General features: G+C 38.2%; 3 protein-coding genes across 5 annotated transcripts in view; 1 reads left to right on the plus strand and 2 right to left on the minus strand.

Annotated features, from left to right (window-relative positions):
* Window positions 1–1278: 1278 nt before the first annotated feature.
* On the plus strand, window positions 1279–10160 carry LOC133726052 (syntaxin-132-like). Of its 3 annotated transcripts, XR_009854636.1 has the most exons (14): window positions 1279–1524; window positions 2164–2277; window positions 2541–2597; window positions 3016–3064; window positions 3326–3414; window positions 3509–3582; window positions 3686–3728; window positions 3814–3874; window positions 3981–4006; window positions 4098–4175; window positions 4261–4341; window positions 4422–4487; window positions 6579–6817; window positions 9881–10160. XR_009854636.1 is itself a non-coding variant. In XM_062153504.1 (13 exons), exons 1-13 carry the CDS (start codon window positions 1507–1509, stop codon window positions 6738–6740), a joined length of 918 nt encoding a protein of 305 aa, XP_062009488.1. In that variant the 5' UTR covers window positions 1279–1506; the 3' UTR covers window positions 6741–6928. The 3 variants fall into 3 exon arrangements, 2 of the variants coding, with proteins under 2 accessions (XP_062009488.1, XP_062009487.1); XM_062153504.1 differs by lacking the exon at window positions 9881–10160 and having other exon boundaries at window positions 6579–6928; XM_062153503.1 differs by lacking the exons at window positions 6579–6817; window positions 9881–10160 and adding an exon at window positions 4583–5049 and having other exon boundaries at window positions 1292–1524.
* On the minus strand, window positions 7049–9656 carry LOC133726051 (isocitrate lyase). Its single transcript, XM_062153502.1, has 3 exons — window positions 9594–9656; window positions 7466–9068; window positions 7049–7295 (listed from the first exon to the last, which is right to left on the minus strand). Exons 1-3 carry the CDS (start codon window positions 9621–9623, stop codon window positions 7201–7203), a joined length of 1728 nt encoding a protein of 575 aa, XP_062009486.1. The 5' UTR covers window positions 9624–9656; the 3' UTR covers window positions 7049–7200.
* Window positions 10161–11751: 1591 nt separating the features above from the next.
* The window catches only part of LOC133732731 (uncharacterized protein OsI_027940-like), an 81136-nt gene continuing 68768 nt past the window's right edge, over window positions 11752–24119 (minus strand). Inside the window, exon 4 of the mRNA XM_062160318.1 lies at window positions 11752–11798. Coding sequence (XP_062016302.1) covers window positions 11752–11798 — 47 coding nt within the window. The remainder of the gene's footprint in view (window positions 11799–24119) is intronic.

Genomic DNA, 24119 nt, shown 5'->3' on the forward strand with positions numbered 1-24119 from the left:
TTAACGAACCTGTTATTCGCAAAGCCCAGGAAAGGGTTTGGTAATGGGAGGCGGTGTTTCTCCTTCTCCCCAGCAGCCTTGTCCGGTGAAACCATCTGACAAACTCCTTTGTCATGATATATGAGATTGCATCTTTTGCATTTACCAATCAAGTTTTCAAAGAAAAACTCGATCTCAGCCACCACGCCAGGAGCAAGCTTTAGGGTTTTTTTCTGAAAGAATGGTTTGGAGATGTCATGTGTAACATGAACCCTAATTTTGCCAGAAGTGGCAAACAGCTTTTGGTCGATCCCCTGATACGTCCCAGCGATAGAGGCGACATTCATAATCATTGGTAATTCTTCCAGTGCTGGTGGAATATTACTGATTCTCACCCAGAAGAATAGGGTTTCCAGTGGTACCGATTGAGGAGCAAGAAAACCATCATAGGCTTGGATGACCACTGGAGCTTTGTTGAAATACCAAGGCCCCCCTCTGAGTACCTTGTTCCGATCCTTACGACGATCAAAAGAGAAGACATATCGGTTTGGAGTCCGATCCTGAACCTTGAACGATCCATCTAGAACCCAGATGCGTCGAAAGTGACGCTGCATATCCATGCTACTGCATGGTTTCCTCGTCAATGGACAAGCCAGTAAGAAAGCTTGAGACCCTCCCTTGGTGGTTCCATTCGCCAGGTGGGAGAAGTCCACAACATCTCCCCCAGCCAGAGCAAGGGAGGCAGCGAACGTAGCCGTAACATCATCAATGGTGGTTTTTGTGCCGGATGGGGCGGAGGAAGACGCCATGTGCAAGCGACTAGGGTTTTGGTTTTGGAGTGCGGCAGTAGGCAGCATTAGGGTTTTTCTTGCTAAACCTCTATGGTTTAATCTAATATGTATAAGAGAAATTAGGTGTATAATGAAATTTTCCAAACAAATTTAGATTCTAGGCCTCTTATTTGAATTTAACGACTTTAAAATACATTTCAAACACCCAAGCAAGCCATTTCAAAGGGTTACTAGCTATATATCACACCCAACCGTCTTCAATATTCACAACAAATTCTCTAATCAAGAAATTTTTTTTTTTCTTTTCCAAACAAATAATTGGTATCTGGGGCAATAATCTTCCATGTGCAAGCACTAGATTTGCACCAAGTAACCCAATTGAATTACAATTTTTACATGTCAATCTAATTGAATACTATCATTGACTAAAAAAATAAATAAATAAATGAAGAAGTGAGCTTGTTAGGCTGTCAGGCAGAACCCAAACCTTGTTGCACAGACTCTCCGTTATCAACGTAAAATAATATTCGTATGTAAGTAACGCCTTTAATTGTGAGCGCGTGTGGGGGGCTATTACCTTGTCTCTCTGTCCTTTTTGGCTCTTCCGTTTTTCTCAATATACCTCGGCCGGACAACGACCAAAAAGCTTTCAACACCTTCGTCACTTTCACAGCTCTCCATCTTCTTCAGATTCTACTCTCTGTCTCTGTTTCTGGGCTTGTGAGTTTTGTTCAAGATGAACGACCTGCTTACGGTAATTGGGTTTTGATTCAATTCGTTAAAGTTTCTACCTTTTTTACTGTGATTGTTGATTGAATTCAGTTTCTTAACTGAGGGGTCAGTGTTCTGATCTGGGTTTATTTGCTTTGATTAAGAAAAGGGTTTATGCTGGTGGGTTTGAATTGGTACTCTTTTAGTGGTGGTGGTGGATGACATTTGAGGATTTTTTTTCTTGGTGATTTCTATGTAAAGTTCATGTTTTTAGTGAGTACCAGATGTGGTTTAAGACAAATTTTGTATTAGATGCTATAAAGATCATAATCAATTGAGTTTCATTGACACCTTACCCTCCAGTTGATGAGGTGACTGACTGAAAGGGAAAGTGTAACAGACAAAACAGAGTTCTAAGTTTTCAAAGTTTCAATCTAAGGGTGCCTTTGTTACAATTTACTTCTGTTATTATTATTATTTTTTTTTTTTATGTAGGAGTATGTTTTCAATCAAGTATCCCAGACATAACACCCTTGTTCATGGGAAAATTTGAATAAGAAGAAATCAATTTGAGTTTAACAGATTGCTAAATTTGTAACTGTTTTGCATCTTCCTTTTCCAAATTGGTTATCAGTGTCCTGTAATCAGTGGTTAAATTGTGTAAATTTTTCTCTGGCTTTAGGATTCGTTTGTCAGTGAGGCAAGTGCTCAGCCTTCCGGAACAAATGATATCGAAATGGGAAGGCCAATTCCCCGCAGCGTGTCTGATGGCGGAATGGATAGTTTCAACAAGCAGGTCTTTCCTCAACAGAAAATTATCATTCTTTGGGCTGCAGACTACATAATTATCAAATCATTTGGGATTTGTGCATTTTATTATTATTTTTTTAAGCGAATACATGAAAAAAGAAATCTCTTATCAAATGCGCGTATCAATTTTCTTCTTGCATTATGAACTTATGTGGTGAAGAATGCTATTTGTTGACTTTTTTTTCCTTTTAAGTTCATATCTCCTCAAGTCACCCTTTCATGCTCTTTTTTTTTTTTTTGGTAATGTAGATCCAAGAGGTTGAGAAACAGGTGGAAAAGCTCTCCGGGCTTCTTAAAAAACTTAAGGTACATATCTATTTTACAATAGCTACGTTTTAGTTTGTATTGATATACTTGTGAGTTTTTTATATCTGGAATTGGGGTCTGATAGATCTAAATTTCATTGGCTTTGGTTCTGTATTGATATGGCTATGATGTATATGAATTTTCATCTTTATGTTAGAACCTATGATCTCTTGTAAACTGGTGGTATTCTTTAATGTTGGTTCTACCTATTATTATTCATGAAAGAGCTTTCTCATCTCCACCACAAATATATGACAGACACATTGTTTATCCCATTACCATGTTTTGTCCTACGAACACAGTCCGCCTTATGGCTAAGACTATCTGAATGATGCTGGTCTTGGATTTTTTTAACAGTTGAATATGTTTGTATGCATAAGAAAAGTAAGTAGAAACTTACTGTGAACTTTCTTTATAGGATGCGAATGAGGAGTCGAAGGCTGTTACAAAAGCATCTGCCATGAAAGGTATAAACTATTTTCCGACTCAGTCATGTTTTGAAAAGCTTTAACCTAAAAGTGGAATTTTCAGCAAACGTTAGCCAACTTTTCGGAACTTGGAATACTATCAGTAACTGTTTCATGATGCATTGTGTATTCTGATGTTCAATATCTCCATTCTGTTTGCTTGTCGTTCCAGGTCTCTTTTATTTATTTATTTTATTTACTCTTATCATAATTTTACATTCCTAGTACTCTGAGAAACTGAGACAGTTACTCTTATTTCAGCAATCAAAAAGCGGATGGAAAAAGATATTGATGAAGTGGGAAAGATTGCCCGTGGTGTCAAAGGAAAACTAGAAGCAATAAGCAAAGATGTAATACTTTAATAACTCTTCCTTGATCTACCAGATTTGTGATATTACTTCATAGTTTCTCTGTTATCTATTGACTCCCTTTATCCTCCCCCAGAACTTAGCCAACCGACAGAAGCCTGGATGTGAGAAGGGAACAGGTGTTGACAGATCAAGGATGAACATGACAAAGTTTGTATACAGTACTTATGTTTTATATTTTAGAGTACTTAACTCCTTATAAAAGTTTTAACAATCTATTAAGTTGATATAAAGTATTTTCATTTTATGGCAGTTCATTGACGAAAAAGTTTAGGGAGATAATGATCGAATTTCAGGTATATGCATTCTGCACATTCAGCTTGTTACTTTTGACTCAGTTTCCCCCACTCTTTTCTTATCAATGTTCTATAAATGTTTTAGACCCTTAGACAAAGAATCCAAGATGAATATCGTGAGGTTGTGGAGAGAAGAGTCATTACAGGTTTGAGTGCCTTTCAACACATTTCATATTAAGATACTTGTGTTATAGTTTTATTGTCAGAAATATTAATGGTTGGACATATATTTTTCCATTGATGGTCAAGCAGTTACAGGAACTAGACCAGATGAAGAGGTGAGCCAGATTCCTAATTATAGATTTCCTGTCACAGATATTCATGTTTTGATTGTGTTTCTAACCTGTCAAACTTTTTTCACCTTTCTAGACAATTGACAATCTAATAGAAACTGGAAATAGTGAGCAAATATTCCAGAAGGCAGTCCAAGAACAGGGACGAGGACAGGTTATTCTATTATTGTAGTATATTGATGTCCTTAAGATTTCCCTGTAAAAGAAATTGAGAATTAAACCATGTACTCTGATTCCAGGTACTAAATACTTTGGAAGAAATTCAAGAGAGGCATGACACCGTAAAAGAAATTGAGAAAAAGCTTCTTGACTTGCATCAGGTTTGTACCATGCATCAAGGCATAAGGTTTCGACTACCTGAAACTAACACGTCTGATATGGTTAAGTGTTAAATTTTCAGATCTACCTCGATATGGCAGTCTTGGTTGATGCTCAAGGAGAGGTTTTAGATAACATTGAAACTCAGGTTTGATTCTAATTTTGCATCATGTGTTCATATCTGTGTATTGCATGTGTGATTGTGTATCACTTTGCGTCTGTGTTGATGGGGATCGTGTTCAGGTTTCGAGTACAGTTGATTATATGCAATCTGGGACCACTCAACTTCAAAATGCAAAGAAACTCCAGAAGAACTCCAGAAAATGGATGTGCATTGCCATCATGATTCTTTTAATTATAGTAGCTGTTATAGTTGTCGGTGTCCTCAAACCATGGAAAAGCAGCTAGGGTGCTTGAGCCTACCCTAGTCTTTTCACCGTGTAATATAGGACCGTAAATGAGTTGGTTGGGGATTATTTTATATTCACATCTGTGAGGATCGAAGAGTGTCTTAGTTACTTGGTTGTGATTCTTTATGATCCTTTCTTCTTCCTTTTTGGCTTTTGAGTGATTCATTTTGTGTGTACTTTTGTGAAGTTTGGTTTATTGATGGTGGTGTGTATTTCAGAGTATGGATTTAAAATGATTGTATAGTTGACCTAATCAAAGGGATGGCTTTGGTTCAAACCATTTCAGTTTCCTTGCAGAAATTGACAATGTGACTCTTTAATTTAGTTTCTTTTTTCTTTGGAGTAATATTGACACACATAGAAAACACGATAATACACGCACGTCTCACTTGTCTCACCCTATTTTTTTTTTTCTTTTTTAATAAATTCTTGGAAACGTATAAAAATGTGTGATACAAATAGGAATTGGTTATAGTATTTTTTCTTACTATTTTTGTGAAAAGTTCAGCTATAATTTTCATCAATAACAAAAGATAGAACATCATTAGATTTACATTCAAGCCATATGTAACTTTCCCATGTTAGCCGAAGAAAATAAACTTTTCCTTTTATCCTTCTGTTCCCTTCATGGGCTTGTTTTCTTTAGTGTATTAAAATGAAAATGGGTTTACATGATGATTTTTCACCAGGCCGCAGGTTTTATTTACGTACTACCCTTGTCTATAGTAGCGACTAAAAATGGCTAAAATTAGCTTTGGTGGGTAACGAAGATGATACAAAAATCTTTTGTCAAAAAAATACCATGAGGTTATATCTTATAGATGAATGTTTATATGCACCGGTCATATGTAATATTTTCACATGTATGCAAAATATTTTCACATATGTTATACTTTCACATACAACATATACTCTTATGTTGTATGTATCGAAAATGAGATCATATGTATTCAGTGCATGTAATGACATTATATATGCTTTTAATTTGTTTTTCAATCTTCTTTCTTTTGTGTGGTCGAGAAGGACTCAATAAAAAGATGCTACATCCAAGCATGTACATATAGATACACGCATATCTAGTATTAAAGACATAGTAACTCGCTATGACATTAACCTATTAACTATTATTTTTTTTTTTGAATAAAATCTATTACATTTATGTACCAAGATTTTACTTATTACTTGGAAAATGTTACAGAATACTTCTTCTTTTTTTTCCACTTGAAATTGGACTCATAATCATTGTAGGATCAATATAGGACCTACCTGGGAAAGTTATCGAGTTAGCATTTACTATCTTAGGTTGACCATATATTATGGTTTTGTTCATTAATCCAAGGTGATTTTAACGAGCCAATTAATTGTGTATAAATTTAACTTTTTGTTGTCGATTTAAAAAAGTTACAGCATTTATAGAGTGATAATGATAAGAAGATTTGAATTCACTTCCTTATCATAAAACGTTTGAAGGTTTACAACTTTGATCGATTTGGATCAAACTTTGAGGGTCTAGTTTACAACTTTTTTTTCTTTTTCAAAAAAGAAAACTATTTTATGGAAATTTTCTTTAATTTGTGATAGTATTAATTAGGTGGATTGGAATGTGGAAGTTGGTTACTCATATGGTTGGGTTAGTATGGGTCATTGATGTTTTCCTGCTTGAATTTTCTTTTTCTTCCCATTTTTCTTGCATCAACAAGCCTAATGCATTTGTTCATTCACACTTGCTTTTCACATTGAGTGAGAAAACTAAGCACAGTGCTAGCTACAATTTAGAAAACTAAAATGATTTTGAGTTGTATTAATACTTGTTTATTAATTTGGTGCAGGTGACAAATGCAGTGGACCATGTACAATCAGGGACAGATGCTCTACACACTGCAAAGAGCTTGCAAAAGAAGTCAAGAAAATGCATGATCATTTCCATGGTCTTGCTCTTGATCATTGCTCTCATTATTGTCCTCTCTATTCTCAAGCCATGGAAGAAGTAATAACCGCTCCAAGCAAGCTTAAGAATCCTCCAGACATAGTCTAATACTTATACAACTTCACTCACAATATTTACAAGGTAATGTCTTTGCTCTTAATTCATTTTTGATTCTTACGTACTCGAGGGATTGAACCTTTTGTATTCTATTTTTGATAGCCAATCATTGCAAGATAGTATGTTTGCCTCCAATGTTTTATCCCATGTTATACTTCTTTTGATAATGTATAAGTGGAATTAATAGGAATGAAATGATACGAGTTCATATTTAGGGAAATATCCCATTACAGTACACACAATGACACAAACAAGGGCACTAGGTAGCAAATACAAAAAAGATATACCCAGGATGTTCCAATTTTCACCTATTATATGATTGCAAATTGCAACACATTATTCTGACCCCAAATCCCACAATATATGAGCTGGGTTTAATGTCCATAGTACCCCTGAGGACCATACTCTTACATTCTAGCCTTTGCAATCACAACATTGCCTTCACTCAGATCACTAGCTCCTGGCCTAGTCCATGATTCCTTAAATTGCTCTTCGGTCACTCCTGTAAAACAAATAGTAACAAACAATCGTAGTAAGAGGTATGTTTTGGGTGAAGTATGAAATGAAAGACTCCAGTGTATGATTTGTATGTGAAACACAGAAACTGGGTCAAGAACCAAAGTGTAGTAAACTCTTTCTTAGAGAACAAGAAATTAGAGAAAGATGACTTACCTTTGCCCATAGCAGCAGTTGAAGAAATGCCTCCCTGGACAGTCTTGAGATACCTATCATAGAAATTAGCACCGGACCATTTCTGATGAGCAAGCGTGTCGACTCCATTGGTCCTCTCCTCCCTCTGAATCCTCTCCACATAAGCCAGCATTCCCCTCTTCGCATAGTCCCTCGCAAAAGTATCTATCACGAGTGCATCAGCATGGAAACCAGCCAGTGTTATGAACTGCCAGCAGTACCCCAACTTTGCTATCCTCGGAATGAAGTCCCTCATTTGTTCATCAGTCATTCCAGAAGCATCCCAATTGAAAGAGGGTGAGAGGTTATAAGCCAGCATTGTCTCCGGCTGCATGGTCTTTACTCCCTCTGCGAATTTCGTGCACTCAACCATATCGGGGCTGGCTGTCTCCATCCAGATCAGATCAGCATGGTCGGCAAAAGCCCAGCCACGGACAACTGCAGCCTCCACAGACCCTTTGAACCTATAAAACCCTTCTCTGGTTCTAGGCAAGTCCCAGTCCCAGAACAAGTTCTTAAGCCCCAACCTCTCAGCAATCTGGCGGCCTTGCTCGTTGGACAAGCACTTTTCATGACTAGCATGGTTCGCCCATTCGCTCAATCTCCTCCTCTTCTCATGTTCACCAACGTTCATTGCATTGATTTCATCTGTCACGCATTGATTAAATGTCTTCAGCTGTGCCATTGAAATCCAGCCATCCTCAAGTGCTTGAAGCTCAGCTCCTGTTTTCCCAGCAGCCATCGCTTCAGCCAAAAGAGTAGCCAAACTTCTCCCCTTCAGATTAGGATTCGTTGCCCCCAAAATGAACTGGTGATCCCTAGTGTCCACATTGGTCTGGATCAAAGTAGCTCCAACTGCGTCGGTTCTAGCCACCAAAACTGTCTCAGTCCCCATCACATCAAACTGCAGCCTCGCTGCGACGAGCCTGTTGATGTGTTCACTCACCGTAACAAGCACCTTCCCAGCCATGTGACCACATTTTTTGGTCACGGAGGACTGGTCCTCAATGTGAACACCGGCTGCGCCACGCTCCACAAAGAGCTTGCAGAGCTTCACCGTCGCGGTGGTCCCACCAAAGCCGGTGTCCCCATCAGCAATGATAGGCTTCAAGTAATCAACATAAGGCGTTCTACCCCTCTCTTCCCTGCTCATGCTCATCCTCGCCTCCTTTTGCTTGCGGTCATGATATTGTTGAGCAAAGAACAAGTGCTCGACCTTGTTTGGGACGGTGTCGTAGGGGTAGTCGGCTAGGTCAGGACCCGGTTCGTTGGTGCTGGTGTGTGTCGACGAGCATTGCCAACCGGAGACATAGATTGTGTCCAAGTGCTTGGCCATCATGGTGACTTGGACTGGGTCCAAAGCACCGAAGGTTCTTGAGGATGTGCCGTTGGCTTGGTGAGTCTTAAGAGTTCTCCAGAGCTTTTTCGCCATTTCATTAGAGCCATAGCTTTGCCTGAGGCTGCCTCGGAGTGCCACAACATCTTTGGCTGAGTAAGGTCGTTTTGTTAGCCTGAACCTCTCGGAGCCCCACCATGCCTGCACCTCTGCTACCTCCGCTTCGAACCTTCCTTCTTCTTCCATTATCTGTGTTAATTGGAAAATTCATATAAGGTTGGTTCTTCAAAACAACATCAAGTAGTTAATAATCATATTAAGACAAGCAGATTAATTCATCAAGGTTTAGGAGGCTTTGCAACTGAACAAATAATCCATATACATTAAACAGTACTAATTCTGGAAGTCACCAATTTGCCTAGTAGATATGGTGGTGTTTCATTTACTAAAACTCGAGTGCAATTAAGAAACTAATTAATTTGAAATAGTCAGATAACGATATGTCATGCACCGACGTATCATTTGTGATGAACAAATTTGGTGAGCATTCCGACAATTAAGATTTGTGTTGAACCCACATACAGTAATGTACTTTATTAACCTTAAATAGAAAAATGAAACTAACCCTTAATAAAAAATCTAAATTAATTAACTGAAAACCATACACAACCAAATTGCTTGAGACAATTAAGAAGCAAAGAACAGTGAAAGAAACTGAATTGAATTAGGAAGTTGAAAGGGAGATGAAATTGTTGAAGTATAGGGGTTAATTACCATTGAAGGCACTGAGTAAGATGCAGCCATGGCCAGAACTTGGTTTTGTATAAGAGGCTTTTGCTAAAGGACTAGTGAGAAGTTCATGGTGAGGAACCTCCTTGAAGTGCCTGTATTTATAATACCATGGTCACCACTGAGCAGGATAACAATTCTTGTGACGATTGCAAAAACCGGTGGCGTTGTGGATAAGAAAGAAACGAAAACCAAGAAATTTCCACTGTGTTTCTGAATATTATTATTTACTTCTATTAAATATTTTTCATTCTTGCAACTTATCTTTGCAGAAAAGGAGCGAAACTTGTCCGATGGGAGCTGCATTTGCAGGCACGTAGGGTGATGCCATGCACTTGGAGTCACCATGCTTAATTGTCTTCTTCTTTTCCACTTTCAGATGATGTCACTAGGCTATTTTTGCACATAACTGATTCTGTTTTTCAGTTTCGAGCTTTTGTTATTATTTTAGTTACTCAACTGCCTCAGTTGTGCCTCGCTAAGTTAGTCGCTAGGCCTCTTCATGACTCTTCAGTATGCTTTCTGGGTTTGAAGTGCTCATGACCAATTAAAAAAAAACCTGTGATTGAATCCAGGAAATAGATATACATGGTTCAGTTTAAATGAAATTAGAAATTTTGCTAGCTACTAGCTAGCTCGAGTTAATTACAGAGATGAATTAAATCAGGTTAGGGTTGTCCCGTCCCTTTCTATGGTTATTTTCTTTTTCTGGGAAATGATGAGTACTCTTAATTTCTTTCCAAGTGGCAACAAAAATTAGGTGACACGGCTGTGACGGATGTAGATAAATGTAATTGCTATGATATCACGTGTGTCAGTGCATTTTTGAGGCATATGGTCATATGGATATATAGCAGAAGAAGTTTTGGTTTTAATTATCTTCTGTAATAGATTGAAGTAGTTCTCTTTGTACACAACTCTACAGTTCTATATAATCTGCAGGGTGTTGCTTGTTATAGTAGTAGTAGTAGTACTGGGGATGAGTATTAAAGGGCTGCAAGGGTTTGGGAATTTGGACTTCCAAGGAGGTGAGGTGAAGGAGGATAAGCCTATCTTCTATCTAAACTAGTTGAGCAGTCTTATCCTCTCATGCATGTAATTTTCTCTTGGTAAAAAGCTTTTGCCTTGTTCAATTTCTACCTCCAAGCATATTTACTCTTTTCTTTCCCTCTTGTATCATTTATGCACTATGCAGCACAAGTTGCTGTGAAAGCTGAAACTCATATGCCCGATAGAAGTAAATGATTCTATTGCAAATGATAGCAATGTGCGCGCGCCCGCGCGCACACACACACACACACAGCTAGTTTCATGCATCCGGAAAATATTATTGTCTAACCGTCGATCTGGTTTGCTAATAATGTAGCCAGACTATCAATGTAGGTTTAGTTTAGCAGGAATGATTGCTATATATGGTTTGCACTTCTCGTGTTGTCGGATGAACAGTTTGACAATACAACATATATACCATACGACATAAGAAATCACACCATGGTTACTTATGCGGCGTATTCGTTGGCCTTAGAAGAAGAAAAAAACGACACTCTTCTTTGCATGGGTATAGATTTGCTCGTTCCTTCAATATATTCGCTGAGTGTATAGTTTGATCTGCAGAAAATTGTAGCGCAATGCTATTGTATGACCTCTTTTTTGGTTTTTTTCTTTTTCTTTTTAGTCAGACCATATGACCTCTTGAATTTAATGATCGATAACATTGATGTATAGTGTAATTGCTGATGAAATTGGAAATCCCCAGTGCCGGTGATTTAATTAACCAGTAAAACTGTACGTCATATGCCATGGATATTGAGCCTGACTATTGACCATTATTTTACAAAGTTTCTTGTGGAACTAGTAGAAGATACGTATTTATGGAATATAATATATAGTAGGGAATTATAGCATATATGCAGTGGCCACCAGACGAGGTATTGGTTTGGTGATCGATATGTATAGAATATAAGATTGGGATAACTTTAGGTACGTCATGACTCATGAATATGGAGTGATATATTTGCACCGTCCCGAACGGATTATCAGGAGATAATCGGATAAACTTAATAATGGTTCGATCTACTGGCTACCCACCAGGGATTGGTGACAAACAGTGATGAATAATTGCCTCGCAGCTTGCTGGGTGAGACTAGCTGAGACTCAACTTGGGGTGGTGGTCCTCAATTGCTGCTGCTGCTGCGGCTAATCCTAGCAGGCAGCTAGGGTTGGGTTTTGAGCATTTCGAGGCAAAAATAGAACCTTCTTATCCTCACATATCTTTGGAGTCCTCATCATTTCCCCGATTGTTGTTTCACTTGTATCCGACATTAATGAAATGAGCTTAATTAATTACTAATTAGGTGATGATGGATTGGCTTTGTAAAATTAAGCAATATTAGTTGCTTTACTAATTTCCCATGCATAATATATTCACCAGATATATGTAGGTGTGAATCAATGAAATCCAGGAAATGATCTATGAATCATGTAAAATAGTGATATAGATTCATTGTTTGACCAGATCGAGGGTTTGAATGACTTAGGGTTTCGCATCTAGGGATTTAGAGTTTGATCTTTGTCAAAAATTCTGTCTGGTACCCCTTTACTCTTTCATATCTAAGGTTTCACATCTAAGGAGGGCTGGGCTGGGATTGGATGGAGGCTTTAATTCAACAATGCTAATATGAAAGTTCAGAAAAGTTTGCATTGGCTGTAACGTAGCTAGAACTAGTCCTTAATGAAGTTCTGTCTCTGTCAATAGTTATCCTAATATATGAGTGGAGTATATGCAACGAGTGTTGTCGTTGTACTAATTAACATCTCAGAATTATTCTTCTATGAATTAGTCAAATTTACTACGATGATCTTTCTTTTCTAACAAAAACAAAATAGGATACAAAATATTTAGGTTTCTCAATGGTTCCAACCGAGGGATTCAAGGGTTCGGATACCAAGATGTGATCTACGAAGAAGACTGAACTATTAAATCCCTTTGTTCTAGTTAGGTACTTCTAGTTTTGGTTGTAGTTATATTTGTTTAATTATATTAATTCGGTCTGGTTTTTAACTATATATCTTGGTATTTATTTGATTGCTGGAATCTAGTGGAACTGTGATATTAAAAACTGTTATCTTCCTATTAAAAAAAAAAATTGTATACTTACAAATGGTAAGCTCGGATTCATTGAATTATATATAATGGTTTCATCATGTTAATCTATCATAGTTGGAGGGGGATAGGCGAGGCACGTAGCTAGAGACATGAGCCCTGGGGTTCTTTTCTTGATGGGTTGCTCTTTGGCTGGCTATTCAACATGCTTATGATACGGAGCTGGTGCCTAGTGGAGGCTCTAGCAGGGAAGCTGGCTAGTCAATTTACTACTGAATATGGCTTGAGACTTGTCAGATTTAAGACATATTGCCTCAGTTTGATTCACGCATCACACCTCATCTTCCACAGACTCTTTTGGGGCACATTTGATCCTATTTTTCAAGATATTGGCTGACACATTCATGAGCTTCCATATTTCTCTTTTCATCACATATACCGAGAGACCAATCAACCTGCATACCGGTTGGTTCAATGGCCTTGCATGGTTCTTCAGACTTAAAATTATCTTATTTTTATTCTCTACCATATATTTTGGCTGACCTTCTAATGGACTGTACTCGGGTTACTTTGCTCTTATGAGAAAAATTATGTCATCTCTCTCTGAAAGAGATATGATCGTTTCATCGAGTGTTTGATATTTGAACATTAAAATAAAAACTTGAGGTAAAAAACATAAAAAAAAACATTGAGGTTTTTTCTGAATGGAAGAAACCATTGTATTAATAGTGATTGTGGACCAAAGACTTGAATAGTACAAGAGTCAATAAATAAACATAGACACCTCACATTCAAAAGAAATCTTAGATTATTAACTATCTTACATCGAGCACCCAATTGTGATATGCAAAATAATTGATACTTTTAAGATAACTCATAGAAGAGATCCTGTTAATATAGACTAGATGTAGGATTAAAGAGACCCTATCACCAAACTGCTAAGTAATACATGACAGTGTACATCATTGTACCCTCTAATATAGTGTTGCTCAAAAGTAGAGAAATATTTGGACAACCTAAGCTCAACAGTAGGCCCACAAGCCCTCATCGTCAAATGGACAAATATGGTACACCAATGGACTTGTGAGCATATTGCTGGGCTTAGGCCAGCCCTCATCGCCACTAGGAGCATCTTGATCTCCTTCACCATTGACGTGATGTCACGATCAGGTGACTGACCCAACTAGTCTGTTATGTTCATCGTTGAGATGAACAACCTAATCAGATATATTTAACTCGACACGCAGATTAAAATGAGTTCAGAAATCGCCACTGCAACATTGATCAAAAGCACCACTCGATCACAACAACACCAAATCCGATCACAATTCAATTAGATCCACTTGAAAACAGGTTCGACGAGATGCAGCCACTTGACCAGAGCACCACGACAAAACCAATGTGTCTCCATACACCACTGCGTGAAAGCCACAAAGTCAGCAAATCCTGGTGCAAGCCACTTTGGGTACAGGGACTTCCTCGACTAGATTACGCTAGAGCCCATTTGGCTCAATCAGCAAAGACGAATGCTGCCGGTGCCCGGTAGTGAGAAGTAGAAAGTTTAAAATCCTAGCTTTGTAAACGTTCCGAACTTTTAAAATTTAATAAACTGATGCCTTTGTTAGATGATAAACAATAAAACGATTTAGAGTCATCACAATATAATTCTCACAAGTTTTACAATTAAGACTTTATCATAGTATGACACTATGACATAATCTTGATTTTTCCACCATTAAATGTATGATTTATTAAATCCTATATATCCAATTTTGAAAAACTTATATGCCATACTCCCGAAATTCATAGAACTTTTCGCTTCATAATCACTTAATCTTACAAAATTTGTTTTAGTTTCTAATTTCTTGTTAATTACAATTTTCATTTTTTTTTCTTTGCATGCAAGATTGTATTATTCGTGTTGTGTACGTGTAGTCTCATACCCAGTTGAGACGTAAGAGGCCGCGCTTTAGATTGAAGTGGATCAACCCAAACGGCCCAACCTGCTACTTCCGCACCCCAAGGCCCAAGCGGATCCCGTGCTACTGGTCTACTCACTTTCATGCATTTTTTGCTTTCTTTAAATATGATCCCTCTGGGGTTTCAGTTTTGAATCTTAAAGGTGTGACTTGTGAGACAGCATAAATCAACAACATAATTTGCTCTCCAACGTAACAATGGACAGTTTTCCATTTAATTAAGCATACATATATAAGAGGTCAGGAGTTCGAGCCCCATCAAGGGTGGGAATGGGGTGGGGTTTTTTTTTAAAAAAAAAAAAAAAAAAAAAAAAAAAAGCATACAGAAAGGAAAATGCAAACAAAATAATAAAATTGGGGTTGCACTCCAGAGGACTCACATTAATCAATTTATCCCTACATTTTTCATGTTGTCTAGACTGCATGATATTTGGACGACGACATATGGTGTGTGCCTTATTTTTTATGTTTAAATAAAGGAGATTGAAATTGGTACCATTTTTCTACAAACTACACTCCTTTCATGAGTAATTTTTCAATGGACATATGCATAAAGCTTTGTGTGGTTTATAAAAATTGAGGTGCTAATTTCACTCTTCATAATAATAAAATCTCATGGTGAATGCTAGATATTATCTTTGTGAAAATAAATTTGTGAATTTGTCACGCAGTTCAAGCTCAAATTTCATTTACTTTTTGTGGCATGAAATAATACTATCAACATGATAGAAAAACCATACATAAATGCTTGAGAAGTTTTGTAATGAAGAAAAAAAAATCTTTTTTTTTGTTTTTTTTTTAATAGGATTTGATGTTATTAGATATCAAAGTCATGAAAACAGGCCAGAGTTTAACATGCACTTACATAAGAATCCGGTGAACCAGATAAACTTATCTAAGCCAATACTAAACTCATTAAGGTCTAAAGGGACGTTCGCAGGAAATCAAGCCTAAAACGAGCAAGAACAGCCTCGTTATTCTAAGGAAAACTCATTCATCTAGTCTAATTTGCCAGCACGCTATTGTGGTACAAATAACAACTAGAAACATCTTATGGCACGTTTACTTAATTGGAATGGAAAATAATCATGAATCGGAGACAAGTGGAATGGGAGAAGAAAGGAATCGGTATTGATTCCGGGGGATTGATTCTTAAACCCATCTCCCACCTTCGTAATCAAATTCCTGAGTATTCAGGAATTGATTCCTGATAAGGAGATAGGACCTACATCCATTCCGATTCCTTCATGTGTTAGTAAACGCATGAGTTTTTTTACCCGGAATCATTCCGATTCCTTTATGTGTTAGTAAACGCATGAATGTTTTTACCCCGTAATCATTTCCTCCCATTCCAAGTAAGTAAACGTGCCCTTAGAACAACTCATAGAGGTTACTCCAACTCTATAAGGCTTGTAACCAGATGTCTAATAGCAGAGACTTAAGAAAATACTAGCTCCTCCCCCTTAGGGTTGGAGCCAGCATCGTCCTCAACCTCTTCAGGAGCCACCAACCTCGGCAACAGGTTGGTCTTGCTCTTCTTGTCCATTGCAGTAGACTAGGCCAAGTTTGAGCTCAAATCTAGGCCCAGAAGCCCAAACACCCCTCATTCCAGGTTGAGCCCAGGCCCAACGACCCAAGCCCAAACCCAGGCCAACCTAGCCCTCTGATTCCAGGTTGCCTTTGCTGCCGCCAGGCCATCCGGCGGCCGACCGTGCCACTCCTCCATCAGGTGTCGACCAATGATCAGCAGAGTCCGGCAGAAACTCCTTGACCTGTACGATTGATCAAATTACGTCGCTACCAGTCGCCAATCAAGCTCGATGTTGAACACCTTTGCTTAAAAAAAACTCGATCCGTGCTCCGACGAAAGAGAAAACGGCCAAGACCTGAGTCTCGTCCCGCTCTTCTTCACCGTCAGTATTGAGCCTTGCTTCCAGCAAACCAGATCCACCTAGAATCGGAGACCGGATCAAGAGATCCAAATCGAAAGCTCTCTCCACGTTCTGCCTCCGCGCTGCACCACCAAGACAAACCTGAATCAGTCCGACTTTCTGCCTCCACCAAACCCACGCTGAACCCACACCCAGCTTTACCGCAACCCACGACTATCTCGCTGGGCTAAAACAAACAGCAATCCAGAGAGTTGCCGCCGCACTAGACTGAGAACCCTAAGGCTCAGTTTTTTTTTTTTCCTATTTTAAGAAAAAAAATCTTATCTCCATTACATCAAATTAAGTCCTGGTGCTTATTTTTCTCCATGAAGCCATTTATACAAGATATTAGAAAAAATTAAACGTATATTTATAAATGACAGATTTTTTTTTTCTGTCTATAAATTAAACACAAGGGTGCAGTTATTACCACCCTACTAATTACTTTGTTCACCCTACATTCTCTTCAACATGATAGAAAAACCATACATAAATGCTTGAGAAGTTTTATAATGAAGAAAAAAAAATCTTATCTCCATTACATCAAATTAAGTCCTGGTGCTTATTTTTCTCCATGAAGCCATTTATACAAGATATTAGAAAAAATTAAACATATATTTATAAATGACAGATTTTTTTTCTGTCAATAAATTAAACACAAGGGTGTAGCTGTTGCCACCCTACTAATTACTTTGTTCACCCTACATTCTCTTCTCACCCTAAAAATATTTTTTTAGTTTCATGTATACTTTGTTCACTCATTTGCAGTACCCAAAATACCATTTTCCAATGTAGGGTTTAACTCAAAATCTTTTTCTATTTGGCTTCCTCGTTATCTCTCTCAATGGTTTTTGACTTCCTCCTCGTCTTCCTCAGTCAATCTCATGAAGTCTTAGTCAATCAGTCTCACCGGGTTTAATAATAAATGAAAAGATTAAGAATGAGTTTAAGTACATATTATGTATGGGTAATAAGAAAAACTAATATCTATGTAGTTGTCCACGTAAATACTCATTAGTTATGTACTTTTATGTAAACTCTACCTCTATATAAAGGAGACTAATGAGACTGAATGTGAACACTTCTACTTCCTCTCAAGTCTCAACTATTCTCTCTTTATCTTCTCTCTACTTTATAACACGTTATTAGCACGCTCTAGTTTAAAAGAGTTCTTTCTTATAACTCTATGATGATCAATGTATTCTTGGTGCAATGATTACACGCATTTATATACGTGTAATTATATCTAAAACATTATAATTAAGCTAATCCCCATGTCAATTATTATGTAATTAATCTACTTTTATTTATTTTGTAGGAAATAAGCGGAGTTACGGAATTGTGAGAAAATGAGGCGAAATTGGAGCTAATTGAAATTATCGACAAAAAGACGAAAAGTCGACGATGGTCAATGGGTCAATGCAAGCAACTATGTGAAAATCATTGAGTTGAGCTTGGGAAAAGCAAAAGAAGAGAAGAAAACGGAAGAAAAGAAGAACAAGAAGGAAGAGAAAAAAAATGGTGGAGATTTGTTAATTAAACACATGTTTAATTAACAACACAAATCTAGAGCTGCACGTGCTCTTTCATTTATCTTCTCCCTTATGTCTTTCTCTTTCTTCTCTCCTTGTCCACTCTCATGCTGCCACGTGGCAGCCCATCCTTACCTTTTCCTCCTCCACACGAAATAGCCACCAATTCTATCTCTTTCTCTCATAGATTACTCATATATATATATTCCTCTATTCTCCTTTTACCTTACCCTAGAATTCGGCAGCAGCACACCAAAAACAGAGGCAGCCCAAACTCTTTCTCCTCTCCTCCTCCTCATTTACCATATTCTAGTTAGTTTTCTTTTGGGTTTTGGTAGAATTTTTCACACAAGCTTCAAGGATTCATCAAGAGCTACAAGATTCAAGCTTTAGGTATTTGTGGGAGTTGTAATTCAAGGGAAGTCATATTAGCTTCCTAGCTAATTGTGGCTACCTTTGTTTTCTCCTACACTTCTATACTCTTTTCTCTTTGAATTTTGTAATCTTGATGTCTATGATTATGGGTTGTGAGTAATTTTCTTGTTGGGGTTTAGGGTTGTGTCCCTAACCCAAATTTTATGTAAAAGATGTTTAATTTAATGTAATGATGCAATTTTCATATGTTGGATGCTTGTATCAATTATTGTTGGGTTGAAATGCATGTCTAGGAGTCTAGTCAACTCTAAGGTGTGTATTTTGAGCATGTCTAGGACGGTGTTAGAGGCTTGACCCCCTTCTAATTCCTAAGCTAGAAACCTTCAATTTCGTATTCGAGGGGTTATAAGCATGGATCATTACACCCATTGCGTGATTGCGCGGGCGGATCGCTTAGTAGTCTAATTCCTCGATCTCTAGGTCTCTTGATGTGAATTAGGGACCCTTGAACCGGCTCTAATTAATGTCAAGTGAGTTCCTACGACCCTTGAACCGGAGTAGGAATACCATGAAAGGGAATTTCGGTCCTTGAGCCTTGAACCGCCTTGGATACGACTACCGCCAAAGTAGGAAATTTGCATATACATTAGATTAGCTTCCGACACATGAGATTTGGTAAAGGAACCTCCCTAACACCCGACATTCCCATTTATTTGGTTACACTTTTATTAATTTATTTGCATTTTTATTAATTGCTTTACATTTCATTACTTTTTGTTTAAGTTAAAATCAACTCTCAAAATATTGAACTCCAACTCATTGTAAATATTTATCACTAGGCTCTTAGTTTTGATTAGGCTTTGGTGAAAATCAAAGCCGAGCATTGCTAAGGCTTGGTGCCTTAGATTAACATTTTTATTCATTTTCTCTTTCTTTTCTTTGTTTGCTAAGTGTCTTTATTTCCGATTATCCAAGGATTGTAGGTTAGCCACTAATCCCCGTGGTACGATAAACTTTGGGCATAATATTTCCCTTACTTGACAACGATTCGTACGCTTGCGAGAGTTTATGAGTCAAGCCATGCAACTGTGTTGCTTCTAAGTTCTAACCATGATGCATGATCTACAAGTTTATCTTAGATTCAAGTTGCTTTTATTTTTACTGATATAATTGTTACTATTCCATCTCTATAAACATTGGACGGCATATGGTTATATAATCATACAGGGTTGCCATTTTTGGTTTTATATACATACAATTGTTTCTTACATAGTATAATTACAATTATCTAAATATATGTTTACTTACTTCCAGCACCATGACGTTTCATCTTTTTTTTTTTTGTATTTGAGTATGATACGTCTTTTATAAGCCTTATCATGCTTATAGATAATATATCTTGATAACTATTCAAAACAAATTTGATTTTTCTGTATCATATATATATGCTTTGTTACAGGATCACCGTTCACATATGCAAGGTTAAGTCGAACACGACAAGTTATTAAGTTGATAGAACACACAGTTAAGTGACCGTAATGATTAATTGGTTGCAGACTTGCAGTGAGGAAATACATTTGTTTGGTTCTGCATCAAAACAATTGATTATCCAGAGATACTGGACTAATTTTCCTTTGGTCTACACTCTGCAAGCCTGTTATGGGTGAGCTTAACTGATCAAGGTATATTTTTATTTGGATTAATTTCAGTTTACCCACCTCAACTTTGGGGCAATCTTCATTTTAGTCCCTGTTCTTTTAATTTCATCAGCTACACCCCTGAGCTTCCAAAATTAATCAACCGTGTCCGATTTCGTAAATTTTGTCCAAATTTTCCGTCAACTGCTGACGTGGCAGGAAATGGGTGGGAGAAAGTCGATAATACCCTTGGTGACCGTTTTCCCTCCTCTCGGCGTGCATCCCCAGAAAAGTTTTCATCCCCAAAAACCCTAAAATTGTATCCATTACGCTCCCATTACCACTAATTCAGTCAAAACCATCGACTCCATTCCCTCCTCCCATGACGGTCCCGAAAATTGAAAACCTTAACTGAACCCAGATTACGGTTTCGATTATAACCCCGTTTTCAAAATATCCACCCCAATCTCTAGTTCAAGGTTGAAGGCACATGGCTGGTAATGAGATTGAAGAGTGGGTGCCCAGAACGGAAGAAGGAGGCGATGAAATCCCCTATTATGGTGAGTTTCGAACAACAAATTGTGTGTTAGAAATCGTGATTAATGGTTTAGGGATTTAGCTTGGTTGATTTAAGGGCTATGTGGACCTGTTGGGTTGAGATTCGAAGCTTCTGATTTGGGTGTTTCAAAGCTTCTGATTTGGGGGTTTCGAAGCTTCTGATTCGGGGGCTTCGAAGCCTCTGATTCGGGGGTTTTGAATCCTCTAATTTACGGGTTTCGACTGTAAGGTTTTAAGAATTTCAAAAATTTTCATTTTGGGGTTTCGATGAACCATGAGATTTAGGGTTTAGAAGCTTCTTATTTTGGTGGTTTCGAGTTATGGTTTGGGGTGATGTTTCTGTTAGAACCACTGCACTTCACTTTGGTTTATATATGCATGTATTGAATCTGGGTTGGTGGGATTTAGGGTTTCTTTATCGAATTTTTGTCTTGTTGTGTTTATTACTTAGAGAATTTGTGATTAAAGTATGAATGATATGCATGTGGACCTTGTTGGGTAGCTGAAATACTACAGTTTGTGTCTTGTTGTGTTTAATACTCTATCTTTCAAAAAGTGGTGTTGCAGTCCAAAAGGGTGTTAGTGCTGTTGTGGTCCAAAAGGGTGTTAGTGTTGTTGTGTTTAATATTGTATCAACGTGTTTTTGAATTATTGTTTATGGAATAAATGGCTGTCTGTGCTGCTGGTTAATGTTTCCTTAAGGATGCTAACTGTTGGTTATGTTTGTCATGCAGTAAATTGTGATTTATTCACAGTCAAAATATACCATGGTGGAATCATAAGGGAGAACAAATATGTAGGGGGAAAAATCAGGTACTATGACAATGTGGACAAGGACAAGATGTCCCTAATTGAGGTGGATTCTATGGTGAGAGGGATAGACCCTGCGTATGTTGGAAGGAGGATGGACTACTGGTATTCAATTGGGAGTGAAGATGATGCTTTGACCAAGCTTTGCACAGACTTTGATGCCATACAAATGTGTTGTTGTGTACCTCACATCAGGTTGGTAATCATCTACTTAGATCATTTAGATCTGCATGACGACTACCAATTTGATGGGAATGATGTCGAGATGTTTGATGATGAACCAAATGCATGGGGGTGTAGTCAAGCTGGTTCATCAGGGGTGGTGATTGAAGAACTTCCTGATTCACCAAAGAGGAAGTGCTCTGTAAAGATCGAAGAGTTGCCAGATTCACCTAAAAAGAAGCCTGACGTTGTGAAAGGAGATCCAAAGTTAGGATGTCGGGTTAAAGTATGTGCAAACAGAAAAAAGGCTGTGGGAATTGTGATTAGAGAGGTCGAAGAAGAGGTTCCAACTCAAGCAAGCAAGGCTGCAGTATGTGACAGCAAAGAGAAAGGGAAACAAAAAGTTGTAGAACAACAAGAAAGAGAAGATTATGAAGCTGAGATGTTTGAGGACTTGGTAGACATAGATGTCAGTGATGCAATGTGTTACATGGACCCTATGAGCAGTGAAGATGATGCTAGTGAGGATGCAGACTATGATCCATGTAGGGATGATGAAGACTATGCTAATTATGGTGTTGATGATGACTGGTTAGATTATGTGGAATGTGAAGAGAGTGTGGACAAGCATGAGCAAGCTACTGAGGATGTAGGAACAAGTGCTGGAGATAGGAAGGGAAAGAAGAAAGAGGCAAAGTCATATGAGCAAGCTAGTGTTGGAACAAGTGTTGATGTGGATGAGAACATGGAGGTTGAAGATAATGAGCCAATGTATGGGGCTCTAGACTCTGATGAAGAGGGGATTGGTCATGAAGCAAACTCAGATGATGAGGGAGATGATATGCAAAGGTTTCCAGAGTTCAACCCCAAGACAGACATGGGGAACCCTCAGTTTTGTAAGGGTATGAGGTTTGCATCTGCTAAGATATTGAGAGCTGCTGTAAGGGAGAAGGCAATACAAAAGGGTTGGGAGGCCTTGTTTGTGAAGAGTGATAGAGTGAGGGTGAGGGTGATTTGCAAAGCAGAAAACTGCCCATTCGAGCTGTATGCCTCTAAGATGCAGCATGAAGACACTCTAATGATCAAGACATACAATGGTCAACACAACTGTGCAAGGGTGCTAGATAATAGCATGGTTAGGACCCCTTACCTGATTGAAAAGTTTATTGATCAGATAAAGCTTAACCCTGATTGGTCCACCGGTAGTTTCCCCAAGACTTTATCAATTTAATTCAATGCCTTTACTTACTAAGCTTTATTTACAATAGCACACTAATGCCTTTAACCCTTTTGTGACACAGAATCTCTAGCCCAAACTATGTCAGCAAAAGTGCAAGCAAGAGTCTCAGTTCAGCAAGCATATAGAACCAAGAAGGCTGCATTGAGTATACTTGAGCGATCACATGCAGAGCAGTATTCAAGGGTGAAGGACTATGCAGCAGAGTTGAAGAGGGTTGATCCAAGTACAACAGTGGACATCCAATGCGACTACAATAACCCTGGCCAGAAACCTATTTTCAAGCGGATGTATGTTTGTCTGGGTGCACTGAAGAAGGGATTTAAAGCAGGCTGTAGGTCATTGATAGGACTAGATGGTTGTCATCTGAAGAGTCCTTATGGAGGTCAACTTTTGTCAGCGGTTGGAGTCGATGCTAACAACAATACTTGGGTAGTTGGTTATGCAATGGTGGAGCAGGAGTGTAAGGATAGTTGGATATGGTTTCTGGAGTTGTTGGCTAATGACTTGGACATTAGGAGTGATGGAGCTGGGTGGACGTTTATATCTGATAAACAAAAGGGCCTTTTACCAGCATTTGAGGTGGTTTTGCCAAGTGCGGAGCACAGGTTCTGTGTAAGACATTTATGGACGAATTTCAACAAGAAGTTTCCAGGGAAAGCTTTGAAGGACCAATTATGGGCCATCGCAAAGTCAACCACAATGGCTTACTTTATTGCGGAGATGGTCCTAATGAACCAAATGGAGCCAGGGGCTTATAACTATCTCACAGGTTTGTAATGCTACCATTATTATCACTTCATGTTCTTTATATTCTTGACATTGAATTTTCAATACATTAACTGCCAATGTTGTGCGTTTTGTAGAACCTGAAAGACCTGCAAAGCACTGGTCTAGGTCACATTTCAACACAGTGCTTAAATGTGACATTCTACTCAACAATCTCAGTGAAAGCTTCAATGCCTTCATACTGCCCGCAAGAGTCAAACCTGTAATCAACATGTTTGAGGAAATGAGGATCAAGTTGATGAAGAGGATTCACATTAGGAGGGACAAGATGATGAAGGTTCAGGATACCATCTGCCCCAAACCAAGAGAAATACTGGAGAAGAACAAAGTGAAAGCTGCCACAGACTGCATCCCATTTGGTTCAGGAAGCTCAAAAATCGAAGTGGAAAGCATTGGAG

This window comes from Rosa rugosa, chromosome 1 (genome assembly GCF_958449725.1).
Source record: "Rosa rugosa chromosome 1, drRosRugo1.1, whole genome shotgun sequence".
Taxonomy (NCBI): Eukaryota; Viridiplantae; Streptophyta; class Magnoliopsida; order Rosales; family Rosaceae; genus Rosa; species Rosa rugosa.